Here is a 13,616-nt window from a genome sequence, read left to right as displayed (position 1 = left end):
TCCCCAAAATGAAAAGTGACCCTTCCTGTTCGTGTCACCCAGTGTCAACACGGACTCAGTCTTGTTTCTCCCTCGATAAGCTCCCTTTGCTGGGTTGTCTCCAAAAACACTCACCATGTTCTATCACACCTTTGGAAAATACTTTGAAATATATAACTCAGGGAAAAGAACTTTTTTTTTTTTTTTAATGTGACCAGAGGGCTCTTACTATACTTGGAAAATTCAGTGCTAACTCCTTAACACAGTTTAAGAGCCAACCAGAGTTCAAATGACGCTGGTCTGCTTCAGTCAGAGTTGTTTTCTTATAGGCAAAGCAAACATGTAGAAATAAGTTGCCCATATACTGTAAAACTTGCATCATTTTTGAAGATACATTCTGAGGACAAGAAAGCAGTACTGTGACAGCTTTATTTATGTCGTTTTAACGAATAGCAATGCTTTAGCCATCAGCACTTGAAACCGGTGATTTTCCCTTGATGCCATTTTTCTTGCCTCTCTCCTCTTCCTCCTCTTCCCCTGACATATCTTATTCACTAAACCTACCCAAGGCATTCAGGCATATTATTTACTTCCTGAGAAAAATGGCTCAATGTTTGTTCTGCTAGCGGTGGGAAAATAATGCATCTACCTGTGTGCTTTTGTGAGTAGGAAGTTACTGCGGCTGCAGCCCCTCCCAGCCGGCACCCCCCAGCCCGGCTATAAAGGAAGCCCTCCCTGCCGCCCACCCGCCCTCAGCCAGCCCTGGACGTCAGGGCTGCAGCCTCCTCGGCGACATGAAGCAATTCCTCGCTCCATCCACTCTTCTCCTTGTGGTTCTGCTCTTTCCAGGTAAATCAGAAACGGGACCTGGGCCTGAGGGCCAGGGTCTCTCTGCGATGGTCATTTCCAGGGTAGGAGTCCCCTGGGCCTTGAGCAACTCAGCTCTGGGAGCCCAGCTCCTGGTGGGTGGCTCAGCAGGTGTCTCTGCCTGAGTTTGTGAACAACTCTTTTTTTTTTTTGGTGCGCCCCGAAGCTTGGGGGATCTTAGTTCCCAGACCAGGGATCAAACCCATACCCCCTGCATTGGAAGGCGGGGTCTTAACCACTGGACGTCCAGGGGAGTCGTGTCAATGACACTCTGAAGGTGCTGGTGGCGCAGCTTCCCAGGAGAGAGGCTCCCAGTGCTGACTGTGCTTTTTCATCCTTTTAGCACCTCCTTCCCTTACAGAGAAGGACAGCGTGTGTCAGGAAGGACCTTGACATTCAGGGGGTCTCTAGGACTACCTTGGTGACAGCCTGGCGGCTGCTCAGCTTAACTTCCACGGGGACTCAAGCTCCACTACTTCCCATTCCAGACATTGCTCCTCTCTGTCTCTGCCTTTCACACACACAGGTCACGTTTGCCCCTCTTCCAGCCCACTCCATCCATCCGCCCCTTGCTGTTTCTGCAGCTTTATTGAGGTACGGTCCTCGCACAGGGCGCTGCACCTACTTCTGTGCACAATGTGATGAGTTTGGACGTGTGCAAACGCCCGTGGCCCTGTCCCCATGGCCAAGGGGGTGGATGCCTCTGTGCCTCCCAGAGCTTCTGTATCGCTGTCTGTGCTGTCGTCTTCCTGTGGTTACAACACTTAACGTGAGATCTTCCCACCCAGCAAGTGTGGAAGCACACAGGCCGTGTTGTCACCTAAGCTGGACAGCAGGCCCGAGATGTGTCCGTCCCGCATGACCACTGATGGATGACTCCCCAGCCCCTCTCACTTCCACTCTTCGCTCGTCGCTTGGAGCATAAGCCCCTCACTCTCCTGGGTCTGTGAACATTCTCTGCTGTGTGTTCACCCTGAACAGGACTTTCCGGAGTCACACATGCTAACCACCAGGACCCCGAGGGTCCCAGGAAACAAGAAGAATCCCCGGGACGGGGAACAAACAGGTCTCACCCACTTCACCACCAAGTAAAGCGCTACCTTGTGCCTCGAGAGCCCCCCTTCCCGGGTAAGTGACAGAGCCCGGGATGGGTCAGTCCATGTGCAGGACCTTCAGAGGAAGAGTGGATGGGAGGTGACTGTGGGGGCCTGTGGGCTGAGCGGTGGAGTGTCCTGAGACAATATATGCATGACGTAGTCTGCTCTGCCTGTGGGGAAAGTTAGGGAGGGGTATGACAGCCCCCCAGGGCAGACCCCCGAAGGTCTCGTGAAACGTGGAAGCATCAGGCAAAGAGAGTGCAAGCAGAGTGTGACACAGTTGGCTTGGAGACTGACTGTGATGCTCTCAGAGTGGTCCACAGACTGTGATCTGCCTGCTGGAGGTTCTGGACCACATGACTTCTGTGTCCCCAGTGTGCTTTCCCTATGTCTCCAAAGTCACGTGCAAACTAGTGGAGAATGTAAACCTGAGCAGAGAATTAGAGATCAGCTGCCACGTTCACTGTGTAAAGCCCAGCAGGCAGAGCAGGACTTAGCATGTTTCAGGTTCAGTAATGATGTCTTGAGTCAATACTCAGGTGAATTGGCTTTGCTTCATGAAAACAGTGCTCAGTGGACAAAATATTGTTATAAACTTGCCTTTATGGTACAGAATCGATCATAACACTGGATCGTTTTTTCCTTATGACTTACGGAGGCAATCCAGAAGACTAGGACGTTATCACAAACAATAATGATAATATTTACATTCTGCTCACTTAATGTGGGTCTGTTCCAACTGCTTCCCATAATTTCATTTAATCTTCATGTTAGGCTTAGGAGATAAGCCCTATTATTGTCCCTGCTTTGCAGCTGAGTAAACTGAGAACAAGTGGGCTTGTTCCATCCCCCCAGGGGATGGCAGAGCTGTTAGCAGCTGGGCCAGCCAAAGGTCTCCAGATACTCTGCGATCTTTCCTCCGGTTGCTCCTACTGATTGGTTAGAAGATTCCAGGGCCAGAGGCTGCTAGGACCAAAGTATGTCCGACCTGTTTTAATTAACAGGACAATGATTTGTGTATAATAAGCACCTGCGGTGTGCTGGGTGCTTTGCGAGAGCTCACATACACTTAGAAGGTAGGCTTTATCACCTCCTTTTGAAGGTCAGGCAACTCTCAGCTCCTTGAAGAGTTTCTTTCTTAAATCACGGTCACCTAAGCAGCAGAAAAGTCGTGTGGATTCAGAACTTCTTCCCCCAGAGCCTGCAATATTATCTTCTCTTGTTTCCACTCTGAGTACTAGTTTTCTGAGTGTTTTAGAATTCATTTTGGTGACTAGAGATGCAGATTGAATGGGGGTCTGGACTGTGTGTGGGTGCAGTGAGAATGAGCTCCTCGGTTGGGTGACGGGTGTGTGTCGCTTCTTTCTCCCACTGGAAGGACCCGAAGAGGACAATCAGACAGTACAAAGGCCTATTCCAGAAGAACCTGAAGGCAAGCGACCTGTGTCATCCTGAGACTGGGGCATTTGGAGGGATACAGTAGCTCCCCTAAGACAGGATGATTTTGAGTAGCTCTGAACACTAGACAAAGCCACAGAGTGAACACATAGAGAGTGTTGGATCCCCCAAAGAAAGGGATTCCTAACGATGACTATTTTGCAGCTTTGGCATGGGGCACCCTAAACATGACATTTCTCAGCGGCGTTGAGACAATTCTGGGGTCATCTGCCATCGAAGCCATAATGCAAACAATCTTTGGATTGTGTTGGGGTTTAACTCAATGGTTAATAGATCTGAGGAGATAACTCTCTGTCTTGGAAGAAACAGAGCTATATACCTGGTCTTGATCTTACAGTTTTGAACTCGAAAACATGAACCTTATGGGGTGTTGAAAACAATCAAAGACAGAGGAGCAGACAATAGCAACGTCTCTGGGGTCCCCAGAGGAAGCAGGTAGAGAAGTCAGTGGAACTGTTGTCCATTAGGACTAAAGTTTCAGTGATGCTAGAGGTGTGCTGTGCGTCATAGAGCCTAGAGCTAATGGTGCGGGCTGTGCATTTAAACAGTTGTTAAGAGAGTAGATCTTATGTTCTCACCACAAGAGAAACAAAAACAAAACAAAAACACAGGGACACAGGGAAATTTTTGGAGGTGATGAATGTGTTTATGACTTCGTTTATGGTGATAGTATCAGGGTTTCTTTCTTTCTTTTTCTTGCAGGATGGGGGCTGGCTGTGTTGCATGGCTTGCAGGATCTTAATTCCCCAAACTGGGATCAAATCCAGGGCCTTGGCAATGAAAATACTGCGTCCTAACCACTGAACTGCCAGGGAATTCCCTACATTCAGGTTTTTATAGGTTAAAAAAAAAAGACTATTGTTCTGAAAATGAAGTGATAAGAAAATAATTTGATGGATCAATTGATTCATTGATTTAATCAAATAATTGTAAGGCTTATTGAGGACAGAAATTAGGACAGGAAGAGGGTAACACCTCTTCAGATCTCAACGGTCAAATCTCACATCAGCGGCAAGTGCCTCTGATAAACAGAGCACCCTGGGCATGGTATCCATCAGAAACCTTCCCCACTTACTTCTAAGTCTCTGACATTGTGCCTCTGCTTTCATTGTGTTCATCAACTTTTTCTTTTGTTAAAAAATTTATTTATTTCTTTGGCTGGGTCAGGTCTCAGTCACAGCATGCAGGAGGTTTAGTTGCTCAGAGGCAGGTGGGATCTTAGTTCCCAGATCAGGGATCAAACCTATGTCTCTGCATTGCCAAGTTGGATTCCTAACCACTGTACCACCAGGGAAGTCTCCCAGCTTTTTCTTTCATCATTGCACCATAATATATTATTTAAGAGAAAAATTTGTTTACCAATTTCAGTACTTGAAGTACCGAGTAAGATATCAATACAGTTCCTCCAGTAACTTGACTCATGTTTAAGTTATCGGATCCAGGCACTCTCTCACAGCAGTGGGGAGAAAGCACATCTTTTAAACTTTTTGAGTGCTACCCTCTGCTGCCCCTGCTCACCGGGCCCAGGTGTGTCATCTCCCTCAAAGGGTGGCTCCACCCACTTTCCTCAGGGACCTCTGCACTTAGGACGCGTCTCCTGAGGCCATGGTACGTCACACTTGGCCTCAGCAAGTCCTTCTTTGTCCCTCTACACAACTTCTAGATTATTTAAAGTACAACCTTTGTGTCCTAAAGCATCCCTCACCATTTCTCTTGCCAATTGCCTCTGAATTGAAAGTTCATTTTTCAGGGAGAGTGAAGGTGACTCTTAAGCCAGAATCAAGGATCTGAGTTTGATGGTAGATCGTAGACAAAGAAGTTTATTTCCTATCCCTTGCCATTCTCCACCGTACGCCTTTGGGTTAAGATAACTAGTGTTTGGTCCTTGAGATGGTCTTACGATGCTAATGTTGACTGTTTCTTTATACAGATACAGAACCAGGATTCAAAGTTGTCAGGTGCACAAAAGGCGATGGCAAATGTCAAAAATTTTGTAATTACATGGAATTCCAATTAGGATATTGCTCTAAAAAAAAAGATGCCTGCTGCTTACCTTTGAACTGAGGTGTTGACATGGAAGCCAAAACTCTGTCCGCTGCCTACTGGGCCATCAGTCCTAACGCAGGTGTTTTGGACAAAATCTGAAAGGCTGAGCAGAGAGGAACTGGGGCTTTGTCGGTGGCACCAGTCTAAACTTTCACTGGAGCAGAGGAAAAGATGAAAATTGCCACACGTGATCTTTTGACGTGATCTTAGAGAAAACGGCTACCTTGAGATATACAATATTTTCCAGATCAACACAATTTTTACTGGTAGATGTGGATGTAATAAACTCTCCCAGGAAAATATTCAAATCATTTGCTCTTTTATTTATTTATTTATTTTATTATTATTATTATTTTACTTTACAATATTGTATTGGTTTTGCCATACATCAACATGAATCCGCCACGGGTGTACACGTGTTCCCAATCCTGAACCCCCCTCCCACCTCCTTCCCCATACCATCCCTCTGGGTCAACCCAGTGCACCAGCCCCAAGCATCCTGTATCCTGCATCGAACCTAGACTGGCGATTCGTTTCTTATACGTTATTATACATGTTTCAATGCCATTCTCCCATTAGCAAATGAAACAACTGACAAACAACTAATCTCAAAAATATACAAGCAACTCCTGCAGCTCAATTCCAGAAAAATAAATGACCCAATCAAAAAATGGGCCAAAGAACTAAATAGATATTTCTCCAAAGAAGACATACAGATGGCTAACAAACACATGCAAAGATGCTCAACATCACTCATTATCAGAGAAATGCAAATCAAAACCACAATGAAGTACCATTTCATACCAGTCAGAATGGCTGCGATCCAAAAGTCTATAAGCAATAAATGCTGGAGAGGGTGTGGAGAAAAAGGAACCCTCTTACACTGTTGGTGGGAATGTTCTTTTATTTTAAACATATTTTTGAGTACCTCCTTTGGTTCCTAGGCACTGGGGAATGTAATGAATTGGAGGTAGGACTATGTGGGGAGAAAGATATCTCAATAAATAAAAACAAGAGGATGCTACTTATTCTAAAATGTGCGTGTATCCAGCATGTGGGGAAGATAAATACAAACAGAATTAAGAAAGGGTTCCTGAGAAAATTTGAGCAGGATTTTGGAGTATGATTAGGAGTTTGTTAAGTGAAAGAGAAGCAGCGATTCTCAGGCAAAGGGTGCAGTTGGTAGAAGTTGCGGAATCTTGAAAGAATGATTTGCTAAGAAAATGTGGAAAAGCTCAGCATAACTGTAGAAGAGAGGGACTGATTACAAGTATCACACGAGGAGGGTACAGGAAAAGTGTGTGACATTGTCAAAGAAAGAACAAACACTATACTAAAGACTTGAGACGGTTAAACAAGAGAAGGTTCCCAGGTGCTCCAGGGGTGTGAACATAATCATACTTGAGTGTTGGAATGTTTATTCCAACAAAAGAATTGGGCCTGGACTGGAAATGTGGGAGACCAGAGGCCGGAAAGGAAGAGATGCTCCTGCCAGTGGAGGCCACGGTCAGTGACTGTAGTGGAGACAGTGCTTAAAGAGGGAACAATTAAGGGGTTTCTGCAGAGACTGGGGTTACACCTTTGGTGACGGAGGAGAAGGAAGGAAGGGAAAAAGTCCTGGGGATCAGGCAACATCAGGAACAAGGAGAGCAGGAGGAGCAAGGGGCTGGCTAGACGGGTCTAGGGAATGTTGGATTTGAAGCCTGCAGCATTCACCATATCCACTGGGACCTGGAGGAACTTGATGAATTCCAAGAGAGAGGAGACAAGAAATAAGAGTCAAGGTGAGCCATAGAAAAGGATGAAATAAGTGGACAAACGGCATTATTTGTCCATAATAATGCCAACAGGATACCGTTTTTGTATATTTGATGTAAAATTAATTGTGAAAAATATATCCAAAAGCAAACAAAAATATTTCCATTTCCAGTGTTAAGATTATTGGTGATTTTAAGTGATTTTATCTTAAAAAATGACTCTGTCAAGTTATTGAAGTACTCTTCAATTTTACATTTAAAAAGACAGAATTGATGTGCCTAAGGATAAATAAGTTTGTATGTGTAAACAAAGACTACTTCAACCCTAGGCAGAGCCAGTCTATAGTAGACTTAAAATGGCCTCAAGAAAGTCATAAATTTAGCATAAGGACGGACTTCCTGGGCATTGAGAATATGAAACAGTAAAGCATGTTATCCAGAGAGGATTTTGCATTTCTGCCTGGAGACAAGGGAGTGAGCCCCCTGGCTCCTCAGGGTCAGTTCTGAGCCAGCAGCTCTGTTAGTCACCTTGTCTGTCTTTTCAGGGAAGCAGCCAAACGCAGGCCCCCAGGCCTGGCCAGGCTTGTAGACACCTGCTGTACTCCTGGTGGGAAGAGACCCTTTAGGCAGCGGGTTGCCCTGGGTCATTGCAGAGCCAGTCGTAACACACCTGACTGCCTGCTGTCTGCTCCCCTCGCCCACTGTGTCCTCTCTGCCCACTGCACCCGGAGAGCCGTCCCCCAGAAGGCTTTGATCACTCTGTTCCCACTGACTCATCCACCCTCCAGAGCTTCCCGGTCATCAGGAAGCCCAGGGTCTGCTGGGGCTGGGCCAGGGTGGCCCGGCTCTGTCAGTCACATCCCCATTTGGCTTCCTATGACTAATAATGGCCACACCTAATCTCTCCTTCCCGTCCACACATGCGGTGGTCATCACGGCCCTGCAGGTTCGGCCTGCTCTGAGCTGGTTTGCCCTTATCTCTTGGGTCATAGGAGGAGATCTTACTAGACCCAGGGAATCTTTTAGCAATAAAAACACAAATTAAAATTAGTCTGTCCTAATGAAGAGAGTCAGACGTGACTGAGTGACTAACACACTGACTTTAACACTAATGAAGAGAAATTGAGTTCATTAACACTGCATCTTTCTTGATGGACCAGAGAGGTTTCCTGGGGTCAGATGAGTCGAATCAGTGTTACTGATGAGGACAGCAGGGATGGGATTGACCCCAGCAGCCAGGGGCAGGGGCTGCATCCCATAGGGGACTGATGGAATGGCTCTGTTAGGTCTTTGGGCTTCCCTGGTGGCTCAGAAGGTAAAGACCCCACCTACAATGTAGGAGACCTGGGTTCCAGCCCTGGGTCAGGAAGAGCCCCTGGAGAAGGAAATGGCAACCCGCTCCAGTATTTTTGCTTGGAGAATCCCATGGATAGAGGCGCCTGGAGGGCTACAGCCCATGGGGTTGCCAAGAGTCAGACATGCCTGAGCAGACATGCCTCAGTGGGCACTGTGGTGAAGCTTTCAGGAGAACAAGAAGGCCTCAGAGGATCTGTTGTTTCTCTTCCAGCAGCTTCCTCCTTTTTCTGAGTTCTGAGAGCTCCTCTAGGAAAGCTAGGTGCTACTTCCTACCTGTCCATCCAAGACTCCTGTGATGGGTAGTTCTCATGTCTGCCTCACTGTAGGACAAATTAAGAGCAGAGTTTGTTGAGCCAACCTAGATGAAGTGGCGATCAGGTGACACGCCAGGACCCTGACCCAGCTTACTTTGAGCCAGAAGTCTCAAGGTGTGGGTGTGGGCTTTTCTGCCTTACACAACTTTGCTATACCTAAGACAACACACATCCCTTTCTCAGGATGTTTCCTGGCAGCACTGACTGGGACAGGTTTCTCAACAAGCCCTGGACAAGGGCTTTTCGGGCTGGAAGGCTCGTGGCTCTATGAGTCCCCAGTGACTGTGGATCTGAGTGTATGAGTACAAGCAGCCCTTGTGGGAAGGCCAGGTACTTGGATTCTAGTCTCAACTCCAATGGTGATTGTGTTGATGCCATGGGTAACTCTTGATGAGCACAGTGGGCAAAAATGTCCTGAGCCCAGCGACTTGTGATTGTGTGAATGAGTAATTCATCCTGGGACGCAAGTAGCATGACCACAGTTGGTGAAGACCGTGAAACAGACAGCTGTTCTGGAGCTCTATTGCCATCAGTTATTTGAGAACCTTGGGAGACAAAGAAAACACGACTGTACGGGCTTGGTGAGCTCCCCCGCAAAGAATCTTGTTGAGCCTGGAAGAGAAAAAAGACCTGCAAGACAAATGAGACAAGAGTTTGGTGTAAGATGTTGAGAAAATGGTAAATAAGTGCCCCAACTTTCTCCCTGGCTTAACCGAGGATTGGGTTAGCTGTACAGGGGGGTTGTGTAAAATGGGGGATTATAGGAAGTAACTGAAAAATTGAGTTAGGGTAGTGAAAAGAGAGCCCAAAGGAGTTTCCAGGGCTTGGAGGACAGGAGGCTGGTTATGCTGACCAGTTGCTCTTTAACTGAAGTTCCCAGATGGCTTAGTGCAAAAGATTCTGCCTGCCAATGCGGGAGATGCAGGTTCGAGCCCTGAGTCAGGAAGATCGCCTGGAAGGAGGAAATGGAAACCCACTCCAGGATGCTTGCCTGGGAAATCCCATGGACAGAGGAGCCTGGTGGGCTACAGTCCGTAGGGTCACAAAGAGTCAGACACGACTGAGCACAACAGCATGCAACAGCAGGAATAAATACGAAAGAAAGACTCACCAGATGGACTCTGCGATGAGAGGAAGTCAGCGGGAAGATCACTTCAAATGGATGTTGTGGCAGGAATCCTTAGCCACAAATAAGAACAACTGCCCTCAGCCAAAGTCAGGTGGTGGGGGCCCAGTGTATTACTTACTTAGTCTACACGCAAGGGCTGTGTTGATGTAATTCATGTATCTGGGAACCAAGGACTTGATGGAAGCCTCTGGTGAACAGAGAAATTGGTCTTAGAGATAATCAAGAGTCTCACTATGGCTTTTACGGGAGTGTGAGATAATTCCATTGGGATACCGAAGGCTGAAAATTCTGCTTATTTTTTCGGGAATAAAAGGGAGATTAGGAAACACTCTGTGTGGTGAAATAGACATATGATGAGTAAGAAATGCTTCAGTAAAAGTGAAAAGCCAGTTTGGACAGAGAAAACATAAGCATGAACCTAAGCATGACTGGGAGAGGGAAAAGATGAGTTTAGCCAACCACTGAGTACTTTTCACTAGTAGCGTTACTTCCTGAACCAACAGAATGGCCAAGCCACAGAGTTTTAACATGGAAGGTCCTGCTGTCTGTCCTTTGTTACAAGGACACCTGAAAATGAGTTTGAAAATCGCAAATGTAAAGGTGGGGAATAGCATCTGGTATTCCTTTTCTTAAAAACAAAAACAAAAAACAGGCACTGTAGTATAGAAAAAAAGGTAAATTTTATAGCATTTTCAAGAATAGCATTTGGATGTAATATTTTCTGATTCCTTGAATAGTTTGGAATGATTTTCTTTCTTTTCTTTTATTTAACCCATAAGAGAGAATCAGTTAGGGAACCAAAGCCTTGAAACACAATTTTCCTCTTTAAATCTCAAAGGTGCCAGTTCCTCATCTAGCGTTTAGAATCATGTGAGAGATACATAAGGTAGGTCTGCTTTTGTTCTCTAACAGGACTCCTGATTTTTGTAGGCTTTCATTTCTTTTTGTTTATGCTTTCAACATTTCATTAAGATATATGTAACTGCAATTCTCATTTAATTGGTTTTACCTGAAAATTGGTAAGTCTTATCAACTGGCTTATTTCATTAATTTTCTACTTTATAAACTATTTTAAAATTGTATTTTAGCACTACTTGCTTTTAAAAAAGTAACTTTATTATGATAAAAACACTTAGCATCATATCTACCATATATATGTTAGGAGTACAATGTATCATCGTTGACCGCAGGCGCAGTGTTGAATAGCAGATCTCTAGCGCTTATTTATCTGAAATGTCACAGGTGTTGATTAATAAATTCCTTCCCTCCAGCTCACATTATATCTTATCTGACAATTCTGTTTCCTTCTCAGGAATGCCATAATCTTTAGGTAGGTTGACTTGCCTTCCTCTGACTTTCGTGTCTCACTGTCTCTAACACTTTTCATGTCTGTGTCTCTTTCCTCTTCTACCTGGAATGCCAACCAGTGAAAAGGGGAAAGACACTCCCTCCTCGTGCTGCAGAGTTTTGCTACCTGGAAGCTCCAGTGCCTTGCTGTCATTGACAATCAAAAGAGCAACAGCCTGTTCTTTCAGGAGGCTGCAGCAGACCTCCAGTTCATTGGGCTGTCCCCAGCAGGTGGCTATTATCTACCAAATATGCCTCATTGCAAACGTGGCGTCTGGAGTTTTACTTGCCTTATTTGTAGTCCCCAAATAATCCCTTGAGGAAACTCTTATTGATTCCCTTACTCAGATACAGAAACCAAAGTCATAATCAATGGACAAATTAATGTTTATTTTTTTTAAAGAATATAATTTTCCTTACAGGTTCTAAAGTAATAGAGGACTGGATTAAGCTTGCTAAGAATGGGACAGAGAAAAGGACTTGTCCTTTTATAGAGTCTTCTAGTGATTACAGTCACATCCTTAATGTACAGAATATTGTGTGTATGCTCAGTCACTTCAGTTGTTTCTGGCTCTTTTGCAAGCCCATACTAGCCCACCAGGCTTCTCTGTTCATGGGGTTCTCCAGGCAAGAATACTGGAGTGGGTTGCCATGCCCTCCTCTAGGGGATCTTCCTGGCCCTGGGATCAAACCTGCATTATCTCCTGTATCTCCTGCATTGCAGGCAGATTCTTTACCTGCTGAGCCATCAGGGAAGCCCAATGTATAGAATATTGATATCAACCAACTGATGATGAAGCTGCTCCTGCTAAGGAGTTCCCAGATACTGGGCTACTGGTGTTAAGAGTCTGTTAGTTAAGCGACAAGGTAACAAAAGTGTGACAATAAATGATTAATACATTAGGAAGGTAGAGTTTAAATTATGACCAGCTATGTAGGCAATTAATATTGCACAAGGAACCCAAAGATCCCCATGCTAAAACCTATGGTTATATGTAAACTTATACCTGCCATGCTTCTGTTTCTTAACTATTAAAACTGGAATAGTGATAACTACTCTTGTCTAGATTATGAAATTGCTAAAGAGATAAAGCTTATGAAAGTCAATTTTTAATTGTAAAAATGCACAAGGTATTATGATTAATCTATAAAATAACTTCATCATTTAACTTCTAAATTCTTCTATTTCATGTTTCTTACAAGGCCAAAAAGAAGTGTAGAAATGTCATGGAAATACACATCATTTTGGGGTCCAAAGTGCATTTTCATTATGATAGTATGTCAAATAGGAATTTTTCTGGCAGTTAAATGATAGGTCAATTTTTAAATTTTTATTATTATTTATTATATTCCCCTGGAGAAGGAAATGGCAACTCCCTCAGGTATTCTTGCCTAGGAAATCTCATGGACAGAGGAGCCTGAAGGCTACAGTCCAATGGGGTCACTAAGAGTTGGACACAAGTTCATGAATAAACAACAACAGCAAACAATTTATTATATTAATGAATTTTAGAGGTAGGATCAAAAATTGCATAGCTTTCAGCCTCCTTAGGATTTAAAAATCACAAGGTTTCATTCCATAGATAGAGAGATGGAGACTCTGGCCTGAAATTTATTAAGATTTTAGAGACTATTGCATTGGTGATGCTACGTCCTCAATTTTGTAAGGTTAGTGAAATATATTTCATTTTGTTTGGATATGTGTGACTGAACATTCCATAAAGAATGAATTCCACAAACAATGTGGAACTGAATCCATAAAGAATTCTTTTCTCTTTATGGAATTTTACATAATTTTATCAAGAAGTCCTTTGTCCTCAGGTCCAAAAGCATCACAAATTGCCACCTAGAGACATAAAGGTGGAATTGAAAGAGTTTTACTTTATATTTCACAAATAAAATCAGAGCGCATTCTATTTGGAATGAAAACTGACCTTTTCCAGTCCTGTGGCCACTGCTGAGTTTTCCAAATTTGCTGGCATATTGAGTGCAGCACTTTCACAATATCATCTTTTAGGATTTGAAATAGCTCAACTGGAATTCCTTACCTCCACTAGCTTTATTGGCAGTAATGCTTCCTAAGGCCCACTTGACTTCACATTCCAGGATGTCTGGCTCTAGGTGAGTGATCACAGCATTGTGATTATCTGGGTCTTTAAGATCTTTTTTGTACAGTTCTTCTGTGTATTCTTGCCACCTCTTCGTAATGTCTTCTGCTTCTGTTAGGTCCATCTGCTTCCAGATCAGGAAAGGGGTACATCAAGGC

General features: G+C 44.4%; 1 protein-coding gene across 1 annotated transcript; it reads left to right on the top strand.

Moving 5' to 3' along the window:
- Positions 745 to 5,703, top strand: LOC106501767 (sperm-associated antigen 11-like). The gene is made up of 3 exons (XM_018041807.1): positions 745 to 828; positions 1,828 to 1,974; positions 5,323 to 5,703. Exons 1-3 carry the CDS (start codon positions 774 to 776, stop codon positions 5,463 to 5,465), a joined length of 345 nt encoding a protein of 114 aa, XP_017897296.1. The 5' UTR covers positions 745 to 773; the 3' UTR covers positions 5,466 to 5,703.

This window comes from Capra hircus, chromosome 27 (genome assembly GCF_001704415.2).
Source record: "Capra hircus breed San Clemente chromosome 27, ASM170441v1, whole genome shotgun sequence".
Taxonomy (NCBI): Eukaryota; Metazoa; Chordata; class Mammalia; order Artiodactyla; family Bovidae; genus Capra; species Capra hircus.
Note: the sequence above shows the minus strand (reverse complement) of the source record. Positions and strands in the feature narration are given on the sequence as shown.

What these genes read in the sequence shown, in the direction of transcription:
- LOC106501767 (XM_018041807.1), top strand. Translation starts at nt 774, where the DNA reads ATGAAGCAATTCCTCGCTCCATCCACTCTTCTCCTTGTGGTTCTGCTC. An exon ending in TGTGGTTCTGCTCTTTCCAG is followed by an intron (nt 829 to 1,827) that starts GTAAATCAGAAA and finishes CACCCTGAACAG; the next exon opens with GACTTTCCGGAGTCACACAT. An exon ending in TCGAGAGCCCCCCTTCCCGG is followed by an intron (nt 1,975 to 5,322) that starts GTAAGTGACAGA and finishes GTTGACTGTTTC; the next exon opens with TTTATACAGATACAGAACCA.